Below are 18614 nucleotides of genomic sequence, written 5' to 3'. Positions count from 1 at the left end.
AAGTTTATGAATTGATTCATGAGACAGCGAAAATTTATCAAACAAACTAAATGGTAGATCGAACTGAAATTTCCTCTCAGTAAAGAGGACCGTTGTATCAACTTAGTGTCATAGAGAACTTATTACTCAAGGCGATAAAATTCATATCATGCTATCGGTTGTTTTATATTCCATTAGATTTAATTGCATTTCTTCACACTGCACACTTTTCTAACTCGCATTTTGAAACCGATACTGGAAGGTACAATCAAAATTAAATTACTATTATATGGAATATGCGACTAATAGAGGCCATAACAAAAAGCAGCTGATATTATTCACGGATTTTTTTTTCAGAAAAGGCAATCGGACGATCCTATGTTATTGATAATTTCTCAAATTCATTAATTAGAACATCTTAGATGTAGAAGACATGGTGCATACTAACTTTGGACTTAATTGAAGCTTATTTTTTCAGTAGCAATAAAGTAGAAATTGTTGTCACATTTATTATTTTGGATTGGTTCAATTATTCATAGTGATCATGATTCGTAAATTCCCTGATAGTACCTGCATTGATTTAGTGGTACACATTTACCATAGCTGGAAACTAATCTTTTCAACCACCACCTCGACCACAACCACTACAACCACCGTAGTTTCTATTATTAGCGTCCACCGAATCTCAATTTTGCCTCCCGTCTGTTTTTTTGCTCTCTGTCTTTTTTCTTCTCCCTTGTGCCTCCACGAACAATTTCCCCTGTCCGGAATCCGGTTCCGGTTTGATCCTCCCCCCAAACGATACACTGTCTAGGTCCACGAGCGGCAAGCGGCTCGGATGCGCACTCGGTCCGAGTGGTTCCTGGGGGAGCGCGGAGGTTCCCTGGAGCTGTGTCACGCACCCGACGGGACCCTGCTGATGCATCCACAGCTCGTGACGTCGACACCGATTTCGGGCAGCATCCTGGGTGGTGGCATAGGAGGTGGAGCAGGAGGACCAGGAGGTGTAGGACGCGGTCATCATTCACATCACGGCATTATCGGTACCTATTACAATAGTCTCGATGAGCATTTGAACGATATCGTTGTTGTTGATGTTGATGTTAACCATTACGACTATCCTGCCACTAATCATCACGATCATCACCACCACCATCACTGTCATTCGGAGCGGGAGGATCATTTTGTGAATGGCAGCGCCGCTAGCAACAGTCACACGTTGCGGCAGACGATGGGTATAAACAGTAAAACCGGTGACGGATGGTTCTTCGAGCATTGCGACTCGATTGAATTCGATCCGGAGGATGTAGACATGCTGGCCGACGAGGAGGATGCTTTCCAGGATGAAAATGATTTCGCTGTTATCCAGAGTCATCATTTTGACAATCGGGCAGAGAATCGGCGTCGCCGACGGAGACGTCTTCTACGTCAACGACGTCACTCGTACGATCAGCTCATGTCTACCGCATCCATGTCGGTCACCAACCACAGTCGGGCTGCCGATCAGGTACCTGGCACCGTTGCTGGCGAACAGCGAAGTGTCCATTCTAAAAATGATCATCCCGCCTCTGCGCCACGTGCCACTACTAGTGCCGCTACTCCTAATAATAATACTAATAATACTAGTATTTCAACTGCGGTAAGAGCGCCAACCAGCAGTAACACCAACTCGGTGGCCAACAGGAGCAGCAGCCAATCGCGAAACGCTAGTGGCTCGGCAAATAATACACGTCAGAGCAATCTCTCCATTCTCGTATTCACCGTGTTGGATTTTTTGTTCTAGTTTACGTTTTGTTAGATTGTTTATTCATAAATAAGTGTATTGTGTCACGTTTTGCCACGTTTTTCGTTCGACTAATAGCTTGTAACGCGTTATGACATAAACTGCATACGTTTGGTGAAAGATTTCATAACTCAACGACACGTCGAGAAGAAGGAGCGCATGCATTTCTTCCTTCTAACCATGCACTGAATAGGAGTTTTTTTTTGGTTCACACTAGATTTAATTTAGTTAATTTATTTGTGTAAGATGATAGACAATGGATAACATACAATGTTCAAGGGAGCGAAACGAAACATACCAATCCACATACACACAAGAGCACAGTTATTGTTTTTCCTATTAATGTTTAAGCCATTATACGACGAACTTCGTAATGAGAGCACGATTAACGACGCCCCTTTCCTGTCTCGAATATTCCAATGCATTCCAGTATTCCATATCTCTAACCGCTAACTTATACTTAGTTTCAAATATACAAACGTTTTCAGTTATAGTTACACACACAATACACCTATACTTTAAACAATGTACACTTTGATAGAACGTCGGGAAAAGCTCGACAATCAATAAACAGTACGTCGATTTAGACTGAAATCATGCTGTCCTGGAGGATCGTATGATGGAGAAGTCATTGTTGTATTTTCTGAAATACGAACGAAATCCGAAAACTCACTCACTTTTTCTACGATTATGGAGTATCATTCGATTGAAGTTAAAATTTTTTATTCGAAGTTTTTCGTTTTTTTGCGCTGCTTGTGTTTACGATTCCATTGCGTTTTAATTAATAGTTTCAATATTTTTAGGCCCTGAAGAAGCATAAATGATCAGAAGGATACATAGTGTTAGTCAAAATGAAAACACGGAAACCATGCCAGGTAACATCCAGCGTTTGGCACGCTGAAATGCACATGCACAGAATGGAAACACTTCTGGACAAGGATAGGCGCAAGCGAGGAGCGTACCGATTCGTGGACAGGGTTAGCAAATCTACAGAATAATCTGTATTTCTACAGATTTTTCAGCATTTTTAAAACCAAGAATCTGTAGTTACAGATAATCTGTAATCTGTTGGATTTCATATACATATACAGATTTTTTGAAATAATGTTATTGATTGGTGACAATAATTTTTTCACCAATTCACATTCTTCATGACATGAATGAGAGTCATCTCTTTTTTGACCTTCATATTCAACATAATGTCCTGATTCCTCATGTTCAGGGTTGCCACATATACAGAACATTCTGTATTTTACAGATATTTGGACAAATTTCAGATACAGATTCTGTATATACACAATTACAGATTTTCAGCAAAAATAGTGAATTTACTGAAATTCAGTTTTAAATATTGAATTTATACAGCGCATACATAGGTAGATCCTTTTTTGACGTGGGACTACGTCTAACCGGAATATATGGAGGGTAAAATGAAAACCTAAACACAGAACATGCAGGAAAAAATGAAAGATTTCGAATGCTTATAGCTCGAACATTTCGTACTGGATAGGAGAGATGTTTGCATCACTTGATAGGGAATATTTCTACGCATCTATCGCAACTAACAAAATGTTGTTTTTCATTAGATAAACAATTGAATAACTGTAAAATATTAGGCGTTATCTAAACGCCCTAACTGCATCGTTTTGATTGGCCCGATTTACGGTTTCCCTAACACAACCATCAAAACCAAGCAGCCTTGGGGAAATCGGCATTGCAAATACATGAAAGTAGGGGGACTTTTGTTCTCATCGAAAAATGTTCCCTAACACAGACTTTAAAACCAAGCAGCGAAATCGGCATTGCCAAGAGCCTAGAGGCGAGTGAACTGAAAAGTTTAAACCCTCTTAAAGCCAAAAAGAAGAAAAAGAACACACGAAAGTAGGGGGAGCTTTTGTTCCCACCGAAATGTGTTCCCTAATAGAGATTTCTAAACCAAGGTGCCTGGAGAAATCGGTATTTCAAATTCATGCAAGTCGGGGGTATTTTTGTTCCGACTGGAATGTGTTTCCCTAACACAGACTTCAAATCCATGAAGCGTGGGGAAATCGGCATTGCGAATTCATACAAATCGGGGGTATTTTTGTTCCGATTGAAATGTGTTTCCCTAACACAGACTTCAAAGCCGAGGTTTCTGGGGAAATCGGCTCTGCAAATAAATGCAAACTGCGAGTACTTTTGTCCTCGCTTGCCTTTGTGCAGAGTGGAATATGTCTGTCCTAACATGATCTTCTAAACTTAGGAACCTGGGAAAATCGTGCAGCCACTAGAAGCGAATGAACTTCCCAGTTTCAAGCAAATTCGAGATTCGAGAAGTATGTACACTTTTGGGATGTAAACTTCAGAGGGAAATGTAAAATAAAATAATCGTTTGATAATTTTTTTTTGTCTTTATTGGAAAGATTTTCAGCCTTAGGCTGGTTCATCAAACGTTTGATAATTCTTCCGTACATATATTTTGTTCTAGTCATCATACCAAACGTAAAAGGTCCGTCATTAAATTTACTTGTAACGAAGAACAATCAATCACAATAAATGAATTGACTTTACACGGCATTTGTTCATTTTTTTCACTCACAGAGCAAATATATTGAACTCAATTGAATTTGGAAACTGTTTCATTCAATCAAGAATTTAATCAATACAAACGAATGATTGCTAAGCTAAGATAGTTCCACGTGAACCTTGCGGTTATATCATAGATATAACCCACTAATTTTTTTTTATCCCATTTATTTATTTAAGGCTCATTAGCATTTTAGCTGTAACAGAGCCGAATTTTAATCGTGTACATGTCACATGGTTATCATATCTATAATTAGTACATTACACAGGTGCCGTTCGCCAGTATTCCTTCTATACCATTACATATGGTACATTCACACAGTAGCCATTTAGGCATAAGAGTATTCTTTCTGTTCTTCCATTATCCAGTTGGACCACCGGACAGCGGAGACAGTTGATTGATCATTGTTGAGTTATTTATAGAACAGCAGCCCGGTGTGTCTTGCAGAGCAGAGCAGTTGTATGGATGAATCGAACTTATTTCGACCGTGGATCGATCTCCATCGCTGATGATTGTTGCGTGGACGTAGCTATTCTGTAACAACACAAAGATGGTCAATGAGGGTCCTGAGTTTTGAGCTCACGATCGATAATAACTGAGTTTTGAACTCACGATCGATAGCGAACGCGCAACCAATGTGGCTACGGAGACCGCCTAGGTAGATCCTTGATTTATAAAAAAGTTGAACCCAACGCAACGAGATGTCTTTCGTTGGAGATTAATTCATGGATTAATTCATTTAAACGATCCTATGACTAAACCGATTATACTGTTCCTGAACATTGCATACCGCTCATCAACAAAGTCAATTGGAATTTTAAATCAGTAAGTTTTCAATTTTGCGAACTTTATAATGAGACAAGTATGTTATTGTTGATCATGTTGAGTAGCTTATGTTTTGAGAGCTACGTGCAATGATTCGCTGATACTGACCTTGATGTGAAGGATTTCGAAGACTTCCTGAAGGAGCCTGAGGATGTTTACGTTGATATCGAGAAGAAGAAGTTGAAAAAGTATAGGAAGCGGACCTTCAATTCGATTTGTTGTGACTTCTATATTGAACTCGAACAGATTTTAAAGCGATTTGATTTCAGCGATCCGGTTATCAAAGTTGCGGCCTTTCGTCAAGCTACCAAACCTTAATAGTTTGATGCGCTAATTCCCTCAGTTCATTGAAGCAGGTAATAGACAAAGTTTGGATAACGAATTCAGTCTACTCAAGACGAATCTCATGGGGAAAAAATTGAGTGTCTCAGATATAACTTGGTCCAATATGTTGGATGTCAAGAGTCGTGATGAGAATTTTTTGTATCCTTTGTTAAAGTTGTTTGTAAGACCCTTTCTGATAACATTCATAGCGTGTGCTGAGCGGGTAAACGTGGAAAAATGCGGAAATGATTTTTTAGACCACCCTAAAATGAAAAGGGGCACCATAATAAAAAGAATTTAATATGAGTCTAATATTTTGCGATAAATAACAAGATTACAACTTTTCACGAAAATCTGTGAACCACTATATTGGTTTGACATGGAATGGCTGTATAGATAAAATCATATCCGATATATAATCCATCAGAATTTGTTCGTATCACATGGCTCCATAGCATTTTAATGTCCCTTCTTCATTCGTTGACAGTTATCCATCATCGATACCATCAACATCGTCACATCAATAATAACTATGCCAAAAAATGATAGTAAAGCTTAAATTATGGCTAAAAATTGGATTTATAAAGCCAATACAGATTTCAATACAGATTTTCTGAAAAAGAACTAAGATAAAAAGATTTTTTTAGATCAAAAATGCAGATTTTATTATGACAACCCTGTTCGTGGAATGAGTTAAATTCGAAGGAGCACATACAGGAGAGAGAAACCGAATTACTCAAGACTAATCGAAACATTATACGTGACTTTTCACCATGTGCACAATCAGATATTGACTATAAGTACATGCGAGCAAAGAAAAAAAACGAAGACTGCTACAAGCCAATTGTTGAGACATATAGGAGAAGTGTGTAATACGCACCCCCTAAGCGAGAATGGATTTATCTTGGCCGTGCTCCTAAAAATAAAGGTAACAATTACGTCAGTACGTAGATTAGTTAACCCTCAGTCATCTGTAATCGTTCTGTATTTTAGATACTGAATAACAAAAGTGCAACGAATTTTATTTTGTAAGGCGCTCAAATTCTATATTTTCCAATCATACAGTGTTAAATGGCCCAGCAGAAGTATAATATGATCATAAGCTGTTTCTCTCAGAGACTATGAAGCTCGGAAAAAACAGCTTGTATGAATGAGAGATTCCATCAATCTATTGACTTCATGCCCACCAGCGAAGAGAAGAAACCGTTTCTCCGGAGAGCGTGTTCTCCCAGTATTCGTGCATTAATTTTCTAGTCCGCGCTCTATTTTTTCCTACATTCTCTGAGCACATAATAAAGATACCAGATGTGAAGACATTAGGCCGTATGAATAAAAACAAAATTCACCTTTACTTTACTTCATTCGAGCAGTCGAGCAGTGAGATTAAGTTTTTACTACGTTTGGTATGAATAAAAGAAACAACAAAGTATTTACTTTTCGAAAATGGATGTTTAGCTGATTTTGTATGAATAAAACAGCATTCACCAAGTATTTACTTCGTTATTATCAAGTGTGCTCATGAGCATACTTTGGATCTGAAAACACTATCATTCGTTTTGATGCCATATCCGATTTATGTTTAATGCTGCTATCTTGCGCTTGAAGTTAAACAAGTTAACGATCCGCATTGATGGCATTGAGCTTCGTTTACTAGTTTAGGGGAGCGTAAAAAAATTTATTGATTTCCAGGCGAAATGAACACGTTTTTAACATTTAAATTATGAATGAAAAATAACCTTTCCGTACTAATTTGGCATTCTGTTTAAATGAAAAACACTTTTGTTTGCAGGTGGTGAAAAAATCTTGTACGAATATTGTTTTTGGAGACAACTTTATATTATAGTGAAAAGTTTCAGTAATGATGTTGGAAATGTATAGACAAAGGGTTAAATAAAAGTCGGAAGAAAGTGTTTTACGTGATTAAATAACATGATATGAACATTTTCATTCAAATTTGAAAACTGGCTTCGTGTCTTCTAATATGATAGGTATTACACCAACGACATAGAGACCCAAACTATGGTCCCTAATTGAAAGTCGCCACCAGACGTCGACACTATTCCTTTTTCAACGCGAATTCATGTTTCGTCCAAAAAAAAACGTTTTGAAACGAAACCTAAATAATCAGTTGATAGATGTTTGACAAAGTAAAAACTATGTTCGAATTCGAAAATCAAATTAGTAAAGTAAACTTTTATTCATACGGATTCAAGTAAATACTAGGAAAGTTTACTTAACTTTAAAGTGACCAGATGGTCAGAAGTCTAACGCGGGACACAAAAACAAAACGTTATGTATATACGTTATGTGAACATAAACCATAGTTTAGCGAGTCTAAACTGATCAGTATTATTTCTTTCTGAGTATCGACACTCAGTTGCGATTTTTCGGTGGTTTAGATTTTGTTTACGCCCGAAAATCACTCGCTCAATCAGAGCATTTACGCCTGGCAAGCACAATTCAAAATTCTACAATTTTCTTCAACTTACCGAATGGAATGCTCGAAAATTCCAATTCATTTTTCATCGATTTTAGTGTTAACGTATGCATTCAAAAAAATGGTTTAATTTCAGATGGCGATGAAAGATAATTTATAGGAACAAATTTTCTTTAAATCTTACGTTTATTAAGTCTGTAACAGGTGGAGCCGATCTGGCGTGGAGGTAACATCCATACTTCTCACGCTCAAGATCACGAGTTCAATTCTCACTCCCGACATTCTTCCAAAATGGAAGGTAAAAGTGACGAACCAGCCAGAAGCGTTGAAAGTCACTATAATACAGAAAAAAAAAAAAAAAAAAGTCTGTAACAAAAATGATTCAATGATGTTGATTCGCAGCAGCAGCACTGTCAAGCAACTTGATGATTTTTCCATACTGCAAGCTCCACCCCACAGTGAAGGAGTTGGATATCCTGAGGCACTTTGTGCCCGCCAGATATAGCCGATCTGGTATTTACAATAACATCTCTTTGCCGCTTCTTAAGCCGGGAGATCGAAGCAACCGGCCAAACGGTGGAGAAAAATCTGGCCAAAATGGACATTTTTATGCGGAAGCGTCAGACGAGACCGGCCGTATCTGAGCAGCAGGCAATCGCCCAGAAGGAGTAGAAGGAGACGTACTTGATGCTAGAATTCAACGAATGGCAGGGGATCGGGTACTTTACGTTCCCCAGGTAAGCGATGACGTCGAATATATCATTCACATCAAGTTCTCGAAGACGGTTCTCACCTGACAGACGTGAAGGTCACTCTTCTTTCGAGTCATATGGAGATATATAATACGAAGTGCTTGCCGGAGTCGGGAAGGTGATGTGGTCTATATGCCAAACCTGGGATCAGCCCATTATGCCAAAAGATCACTGGAGGATGGATCGGCTGGAGATAAACATTGTCGCGAAGACCACCAACCTTCCCAACATTCCCCAGCTGCGCCCTATAGAAAACTTTCGGGCGAATGTCCAAAATAGAAAGACAGACGACCACCAAAGCCACGAAAAGGTAAAATAACACGTCGATATACATCTTTTCCTCGGTCATGGTTCAGGTTCCGACCAACTTCCGTAAGACCGCTCAGCGCTTCATTTACGATACTTCTTCAAACAACTCTGCCTCTTCCTGTCGAGTATACACTAGTTCTTCCGGCTTATTTAAAATGTTAAACCCTGACCGAGGTAGGGGACCAAAGATAATTTTTTTGTCTGACTCACGTTGGTCCCTGCGGATCAATAGGGGACTTTTTTAAAAATCATTTTCCATTTTGTTGCTGTCGCTTCCAGTTGACACTCTCTAAACAAAAAACTCAATGTCGGTGCGATGAAACCAGCTCAACGTATTAATCTTTGGATGCATTAGAAGCGCTCTTGAACAGTTTGCCAAATAAAAAAAAAAACATTTAAGAAAATCAACATGATCAAATTGTGATATATTGATATCGCGGGACATTTTCGTTTCTTTTGCCAAATGCGGGACGTTTCGCGGGACGGAATCTTACGCGGGACATTTTGTTGAACGCGTAACGTGGGACGTCTGGTCAGTTTACTTTACTTGGAAACGGGCAGAATAAGTAAATACTTTTTTTATTCATACGACCTATTGAATTTTGTGAACATATACTGAGGTTATTTCAAAGTATGTGAAAACAATCCGGCCGAAAGCGAGCAAATTGCCCCGATAGATGGTATGCCGTACTGCCCGACGGTAAGCTGATGCGGAGAATATTAAATTGAGAAGGTAATAAATCCTTTCTTACCGTTTACTTCATCTGAGATGAGGATCACTGGGAACTTGACTCAATAAATATGACTCATAGTCATCGCTTCTGAATCGGTTTCAAGCAACAAAAACCTTATAGAAATGATGTAGAAAATTACATCGACTATCGCTTCCAAAGAAAATTATTTTTCTTATTTTTTTAAAGCATGTTACAAATGTAACACTTGCATGGTTGGATTCTATCATTGAGTAGCACGATTGCCTATAACCTTTGCATTTCTATTCCCGTCTGGTTTACGAGAAAATCAGGCGGATTAAATTGCCCGGCAGGCGCGTTTTAGACACATCTCCTCTAAATCAATTCTTGGGGTGAATTGTCGCTCAGGCCTATTTGTCAGATTGACGCGACGATGGATGTATGCGAAAACCAGAAGAAAAAAGCAAACGGTTCTCCTTAGGACAACGAATCGAATGATCATCGCACTCAGTATTCTAGACAGATCAATATTGGAAGCAGCATGCTTCTAAAAGCTTGAACACGAGTTTGATGCTCGAGCATTTTTTTTATTCCAAACATTTTATTGAACGTATACAACATTTGAATTAATCTTCTGATAATTGCTTCTATGTGAGCCTTGAAGTTCTTGCATAAACGGATTGGTATTTTGGTCATCGTGATTGAATGATATTCCAAGAGATAACAGGGACGAGTTTCACTAACACATGGTCCAATATTCCTTCATATTTAAATTTTAATATATATCAAGCGATTTGGAATGATTTCTTGATTCAAAACGATGGTTATATTTAACTTTCGCTTATATTCTTGAATTCGTATAGTTTAGCTTCCGTCCGTTAAACCGGAACTTAGGTTATGGAAAACCCATAATGTGTCCTACCCAATCGGCAATATGAAACGAGAATCTGCAAATGTTAGTTCTTAAATCCTAGATTCATAAACTATGTTTTCGTTTACATTGTTCATATACGTCTGACACGGTTGTGTAACATTTTCCCGAATATCATTCACCCAAAGCACGTTTACCCAAAGCACATTTACCTGAATTCAACACTTTGACGGGCCGTAAGAATTAGGCATGCAATCAACGCAAACTACAATACAACGACATGTTTACATGCTAAAATACGCTAAACTTTTTGTTTATACCCAAAACAGTTAAAACATTGAAAAAATTGGTGGCAATATGGTTGCCACTGCCCGTCTAGCGTAAAATGTTGGTGGCAATATAGCTGCCACTGCCCGCACGTCTAGCGTTAAACACTTGATGATAAACATGAATTTTTAAATTTTGAAGTTTTGATATTAGTTTCAACAAAAACAACTAACAAAAATTACGATCAGACTCAGCAGGTCCTAAAGTAGTTCATATGTATTGAAACAACCAGGAAATAGAATCCGAGCTGGAACGCAAAGTTTTCCCGTCATCCATGAAGATGGCTTTGAATGAGGATCTCCATTATCACAAGAGTCTCTTCAACTGGAAAAATTCAATGCAACCTGTTTAAAATTTATCCCGAGCTCGTTGGAGCGCTTGTCACATCCGTAGCTGCAAACTTCAGGTCATGTTTCTAGGTGTTTCCAACGACGCAAGTTCGAGAGAATCATTGGTTGAACGTGGTAAAGCAATCCGAACGCTCTCCGTAAACTGAACTGTTTCTGGTCTAACCCAGCAGAATAATATTCAATGGTGTTTGGGTTTCGGTCTGTACCGGACTTAAAACTATTTGTCTTTATTCTCCATTTTTTATGTAAGCGTAAATGAAATCAATCGAATGATACTCCTAATTGTAATACGTCTCTGGATTATCCGGATTATCTGCAAACAATACCCGCTAATTAATCAACTTATCCATCAATCGAGACTAATCTGGTCGCGTAACAAGTCATCCGAAGTACCTACGCCGAGCTGGCGTTTGACCTTAGTATATAGAGCTTCCCAACTCAATGCGTTCAAATCGTTCTAATTGTGTAAAGTTCGTTCTATAAAATGTCTTTGTCTCTTCTTTTCTCTCTTTCTTTTCTCTTTCTCGTTTTTAACTGCGTCTCAACAATAATTTAATGAAAGTTTTAATAATCGTTATCACACTCATGATTGTTCTAGTGCTACATCTCGTAGCACCGTACTGCCTAGTGCAAATAATTGTACAAGTAATTCGATGACATATCCTCATATGTGTTCAGTATTTTTAAACTTTTTTCTTGGTTAAGTGATTGTTGATTTTTGTTTAATTCAAAACAAGCACTGTTTTTTGTTGTTGTGTGTGTTGTGTATCACATAAACCGTTCATTATTCACTCATGTGGCAGTTGCTGTTTTTTTGTGTTTTGTGTTTGTGCCGCCCTTGATTTGCTGCGTTTCACAAATGGCCACTTATCTGTTACTATTCAACGCTCGCTTTGAACTGAACAAACAAGTCCCACCCCCCGTATAACCACCCAAAACCCTGTTTCATGTGTGTATTTTTAAGTGGGAAACGTCGGTCTGAGTGCATCAGCCGAGTCGGTGCAGCACGTAAAGCGAACTAGCCGCCGGAGCTCCCGCCACGGCCACCTCCATCGGAGCTCGTCTCGGCGGAACAAGGAGAACGGATCGTCCCGATCGAACAGCTTCCGGAGCAAGAACCCAGGTGGCAAAGGAAGCAGCGCTGCCGGAGGCAGCGTTGAGGCGAACAATCTGGGCAATAGCAGTCTGGCGAATACAGCGAGTGGGGGAGGCGTAGCGAGTACGAAAGATCATCACCGGATCCGAAAGCAGCGGGCGGTTTCGTTCGAACAAACGTCGGCTCCGACGGGGACCACCATCACGTCGTCCACCTCCGGCTGCCCGGTGGTGGTAATGTTGGGGATGAATCCGAAATGGCGCGAGTTCTCGTCGAAGTCGCTGGACGATAAAAAAGTGCTCACCAAACAGAACAATATTAGCGCGCTTGTCGATGGGGGAGATTTGGCGATGGATGACGGTACTGCCATTGGAAGAAGTGGGATTGTTGGTAAGAGTGGATCCGGATCTGGTGGCGCTGGTTCGCTCACTGGAGGGGCTGATAGCGACGGGGATTGGCCCATGATAGATCAGAGCCAGCCGCAACAACAGCAGGCGCCACCTCCACAACCGAGTTCGATGCTGCATCATTTTAAGCCACCGCGAATATGATTTTAAGGTAATCTCGTTTAATATGCTACAACAAGTACAGGTAATCAGGGAGAAAAAGGGAAACTCGATTTCATTCTTTTATTTAAGTGTCTATTATACATATAGGAAACACGCGCGTGTGCGTTCGTCGTTTAGTTAGACAATTACGTAAAATTTTTGCTAGATTAATACTCGTCTCGTGTAAAAAAGAACTGAACTTTATTCTGTGGGATAGAAACGTTTCGCTGAACGGTTCGGAATGTGTTGTGCTGGTAGGAACTCATCGAAACTCGTCGTAAAAATTGATGTAACACTGACAAAAAATGTTTCTGATTTCGGATTTTCCACTAGAATTCCAAACTGTTTCAATTCCAAATTGATGAATCAATAAACTCATTTAAAAAAATTGCCGGCGAGAACAAACATTATAAACATTTAAGAACGAAATTCTTTACTATAAACATTTGGTAGCATTGACAAGAACCGATGAATGAATGCTTTCACTGAGTGAGAGTCGCGAAGCAATAAAACGCCAAATTAAGCAGATAGTTCAACTCTCATACTCTCAGCATTCACATGTACTGTTGATTGCTCGCTAGAAACTGAAATTGAAACGACATTGAAACACTGAACTTATTGAATATCCATTTAGTTTTTTAGTATCTTTTAGCAAAATTACATCTTCGACGCTACCAAAAACATCGCCCCAAAAAACACGCAAAACGGTAACGAAAAATCCGAACCAAATCGGTTGTGTTGTGGTGCTAGTAACGACAGCCACTGCTACGGAATAAATTCTCACTTTCTGCTTTCCACCGAAGAACACAGATCTCAGCACTAAAAAATACCTTCTTCACATCCGGCTTGAAATGCACTGCAGTTCGACGCCACTTCGGACCTGGAGACAATGCTTGAACTCGCCAAAATTCAATTATCGATGGAATAAAAGTCACCAGTCATCCAGTCATTCACGATTTATCAGTCAACCAGGTAATACTTCCAATAAAGCCGAATATATTCCTAAAATCACACAAGTTCGCTTCCAGCAAAAATTTATATATCATTCCGTTATTTATTACTTGGGATATTATTTTAGAATACATCGAGATTTTTAAAACAATTCTTCAGTCGAAAAGCTCCGAGGAGACGATTCGATCTATGCTTCATTCTTGTTCTCTCGAGCAGAATACACGTACTGCAGTCAGTATGCACCGCGAACATTCCTCTCGTGCTAGATGCAGTGCGGGCCCAGGCGATTATAAATTTGTCTCCCACCACCGTTGTCTGTTTGATAACGCATCAAATCAACAATTCCTACGTGTGATTCAATCATACATAAACAATCTCCAACTAACGAGGTGGAAACCGACGCGGTGCATTCTATTTTATATTTCCCTGCTGCTTTGCTACTGCCCGTTAGTGCAGTGCTATGCTTGCTTCGCGCTTATTCTGAGAATGTATTCTGAGGCACAGTAGCAAAATAGGAGCTGGGGTTGGCCAGGACGAGCACAATATTTATAGTGCTTTCACAGCCAGCCGATGACATGAACTGCTGACCGATTTTGACTGAGATGGACTTTTTTGGGATTTCAATGGTTTGCTTTCAAAGCAATTTTTATGCTTTTGAAACAAGTTTTTGGGTCAATAAGTATCAAACATCACTCATACACCTTTTATGTTTCGAATTAAACTTCGTTCAGCCGACAAAGTGGTCCGCCTCATATCCCTACAAAGGTTTGAGCAGGACGATTTATTTTATAGATAAAATTTATGTCTAAGCATATCAAGAAACCATTATTATAAAAAAAAAATTAAAACGCACTGGCCCTGTTGCAGGCAGCACTTTCTATTAATTGAACATCATGAATAGGCATACACTGTGAAAAAAACATAAACAATGCTCCTATTCGTATTGACATTGACATAATCGTAGTCTCATCTTCAGGCAGATCACGTCTATTATTAATATATAACTGCTTTGCAGCCCAGTTAACGAACGGCCTGTTAAAGATAAGCCCCGTTAGCGAATGATTGCTGTATATGGCTGATAGGGCGATGAAAGTGTTAAGCAAGTGTCTTCCGGGTTGCGGCAACATGGGCAATTGTACAGTGAAAAATGATATCAATACTACGAAGATGGCAGCGACTATCATGTGAGGACTGAGACCAGCATTGCATAAGATATTAGTAATCTTCATGATTCATATCCTCAATTCTCAATGACCCAATTCCTTCTATCTCAACTATCTCAATTCCAGCAGTAGAAACAATACGAATTGAGCTTGAATTATCCGAAAAACGAGAACTCTGATTTAACAAACGAATGGGATTCGCAAGAAAAATGGACCGTTAGGTAGGTAGGTAAAAAAACGCATTCATACGAAAACTGAAGTGTGTCCCACATCAAATTGCATCACGGAAAAAAGCTGTAAAAAATCACCTAGTTGATCGATCCTTTTCAAACTTTTAGACAATAAATTGTAACCCATTAGTGACATTTGGGTTATTTATTCATTCAACTTCAAGACCATAACCGTATTCTCGCACTTTACGCTTAACTCTACTCATAAGGTTCTATACACCATCTGACGGCAGTTTCTTCTGTGCGGAAACCCACTTTTTCTCCATGTCTTCCTCAGATTTTACCTCCTTGGGATGCTTCCGTTGTGCCTGCTTCATAATAGTCCAGTATTTTTCGATGGGGCTTAGTTCCGGTGCGTTGGTTCATGTCATTGGGTACGAAAGTAACCCCGTTGGCTTCGTACCACTCCAGGACATCTCTTGAATAGTGGCACGCAGCTAGATCCGGCCAGAAGATCGCAAGGCCCTCGTGTTGCTTCAACAGAGGAAGCAGAAGCTTCTGTAGATACTACTTGAGGTAGTTCTGCCCGTTCACAGACCCGGTAGTCACGAACAGATCTACCTCACGTTTGCCACATGAGTAGATCCCTTAGCAAATCATGTATTTCTTGGCAAACTTTGAAAATTTCTGTTTTCTACCTCTTCCGGAACATGAAACATGTGCTGGGTGATGAAGAACAATAGTCCTGGAAGCTGCCGGAAGTCCGCCTTGACGTAAGTCTCATCATCTCTTATAAGACAATGAGACTTCGTCAGCATCTGGGTGTACAGTCTCCGTGCCCGTGACTTTTCCACCGTATTTTGCCGTTTTTTTTGGTTTAAATATTTCCAAGTTCAATCGCCTCAAGGCCAATTAAAAAAAAACTAAGCTAAACTCTTGGTCTTCAGAACGGCCATTTGGAATGCCTGGCTGCCGTTCGATCGCTAGCTAGATGACTGATGAATCGTGAATGCTGTGATCTGAAATCGTGAACTAATTGTTTATACCCGATAAATTGAAAACGGGTGAAGCTTAAATTGCAATATTTTCTCTATCCATATCGTCCGTAGAACGAACGCTGCATTTTCATTTCAAGCGAGCGAGTCATGCGCGTCGGATTCACAGTAGTATACAAATGCTAAGTCTCGCTGATACATTAGTTCTATAGAGATGAATGAACTGCAAAGTTTAAAGCATCTCTGAAACAAAAGAAGAAGATAAATTAGTTGCTCGTTATTGATAGCACCGATAGGTAATCACACAAATGTATAGGGACTGTATTTTAAACCATTTACGAAATATGGAATCGTAATGTAGAGTATATCGAACAAATCTTAGAGAATTTCTGATTCGATTGATATGCAGATCATTAAAATATTGTCGCAGCAAAATAGTTATTACCAGGGCCCTAAATCTTCGAAGATGAAAAATGAATATCGACTCTCCTCTCAGTGGCTTCGCATCGGCTAGGACTACTTTAGCATTCTCTGTGAACATAATGAATTGACAAGAAAATGGATTGACGAACGTTTAGAGCGAGGATGACTGATGAACTATTCTAGTCAATGGTTATTCTATTTGACGTGAAGTAATAGAAGTCTTCATTACACCTGACTTCTACTCCCCCTGACACGAATCTTGTTACCTGCGTATATAATCTTATTTTTTAGTCCATATAAAGTGAAACGAAAACTTGATTTTTGATGCAAAAAAGTCAGAGGAGGTTGTGTCCGAGACACGACTGCATAGTTGACGTAGGATTACGTTAGGCTATCTGTCGCATACTGATTTTGGATATGTTTGAAAAACTATATTGTTAATGATCTGGTGGCCCTGAAAAAGGCCGTTTCGTTTGGTTATTGGGTATTTTTTGTTCCAGTGTTACAATCGAGTTCTCGGCATCAGTGATAGAAAGTTGTTTCTATCCCGATGCACGTTTACGGGAGCGACCATCAAAGTGTCATCACTCGTGATGTTTCCTGTTGCCTCTAGTAGTGGACCGATGCAAGACACAGCTCGATTGTTGATGTTAGGCCTCGATGTTCACCGCAGCTACTGCTGCTACTGCCACTGTTGGTCGCTCCGATTCGATTTTTTTTTTTTATCCAAAATATATATTTTTGTTAAGGCTCATATGGCGTCAACCTGACGGGGCCGGGAGTTCAATATTTCGACAATGTTTGCCTTATAACTATGTTAGTAATATGTAACCGATTACTCGCGGTTGGCTCGAGGTTAGTATTACAAGTGTTTTCGTAATTGTGATGTTGCTGTCTTCAATGATCTGTACCTGTGCCCGACACGGGATACTTCCTATTGGGATGCAGCTGACCATTAATCAGCAACGCCCCCCTAGTCTGTACCCCATATCTAGCGGGGTGCGTCTTCTCGAGGAATCCAGGATAGAATGGTCACTAGCCGGCGCAATCATCAGCTCGTGTAGAGTTGTCATGAGCGGTACAACCTTTGGCTTTTGTTGAATCATCAGTGGACTGCACAACCTTTGGCCCGTGTATCTGTAAAGAGTGTGTGTATGTATTGCCGCGACTAAGTAAAAGTTTATAGATCGGATAGGAGGGATACGAAACAGGGACACAAAGAAGGAAACATCATTAAACGTTGACATCGGCGTTTCTGAGGAACAGGTATAGATGAAGCAGAAGATCAGGATCACGGCTACCTAAGATATCCCGGACGGGGATATCCGATTGTCTGCCTTTTGCTCTCAGTGCTCTAGAGAGCTGAGAGCGAGCAGCATGGAACCGGATACACGACCAGACAATATGCTCGATGTCGTGGTAGCCATCGCCACAATCACAAAGATTGTTTGCTGCGAGCCCAATTCGATAGAGATGCGCGTTTAGGTTGTAGTGATTGGACATAAGCCGAGATATCACGCGAATGAAATCACGACCGACATTCAATCCCTTAAACCATGCTTTCGTCGAAACCTTAGGGATAATCGTGTGTAACCAACGACCGAACTCATCTTCACTCCACATGCGCTGCCAACTAACGAGTGTGTCCTGACGAGGAATGTGAAAAAATTCGTTATAAGCAATTTGCCTTTCAAAAAGTGTGCCTTCTGAAGCGCCCACCTTAGCTAGCGAGTCCGCTTTCTCATTCCCCGGAATCGAGCAATGAGAGGGAACCCATGCTAAGGTAATCTTGAATAATTTTTCGACCAAAACACTCAATAGATGTCTTATTCTTGTTAGGAAATAAGATGAGCGTTTATCAACTTTCATTGAGCGGATTGCCTCTATTGAGCTGAGACTGTCTGAAAAAATAAAATAGTGGTCGATGGGCAATGTTTCAATGATCCCTAATGCGTAATATATCGCACCCAGTTCAGCGACATACACGGAACAAGGATCTTTGAGTTTGAAAGAGGCACTGGAATTTTCATTGAAGATGCCGAAGCCAGTGGAC

At 39.9% G+C, this 18614-nt stretch overlaps 1 protein-coding gene across 9 annotated transcripts in view; it reads left to right on the top strand.

The window, feature by feature from the left end:
* LOC129765451 (uncharacterized) overlaps positions 1-18115 on the top strand; it is a 134809-nt gene extending 116694 nt beyond the window's left edge. For 6 of the 9 annotated variants that reach the window (XM_055765791.1, XM_055765795.1, XM_055765793.1 and 3 more), the window contains one exon: positions 794-2405. In XM_055765791.1, coding sequence (XP_055621766.1) covers positions 794-1762 — 969 coding nt within the window. In that variant the 3' untranslated portion in view covers positions 1763-2405. Of the gene's footprint in view, positions 1-793; positions 2408-12179 lie in introns of those variants that run through there. The other 3 variants (XM_055765799.1, XM_055765800.1, XM_055765798.1) reach the window with 3 other exon arrangements.
* The last annotated feature ends 499 nt before the right edge of the window (positions 18116-18614 follow it).

Source organism: Toxorhynchites rutilus, chromosome 2 (assembly GCF_029784135.1).
Source record: "Toxorhynchites rutilus septentrionalis strain SRP chromosome 2, ASM2978413v1, whole genome shotgun sequence".
NCBI lineage: Eukaryota > Metazoa > Arthropoda > Insecta > Diptera > Culicidae > Toxorhynchites > Toxorhynchites rutilus.
Note: the sequence above shows the minus strand (reverse complement) of the source record. Positions and strands in the feature narration are given on the sequence as shown.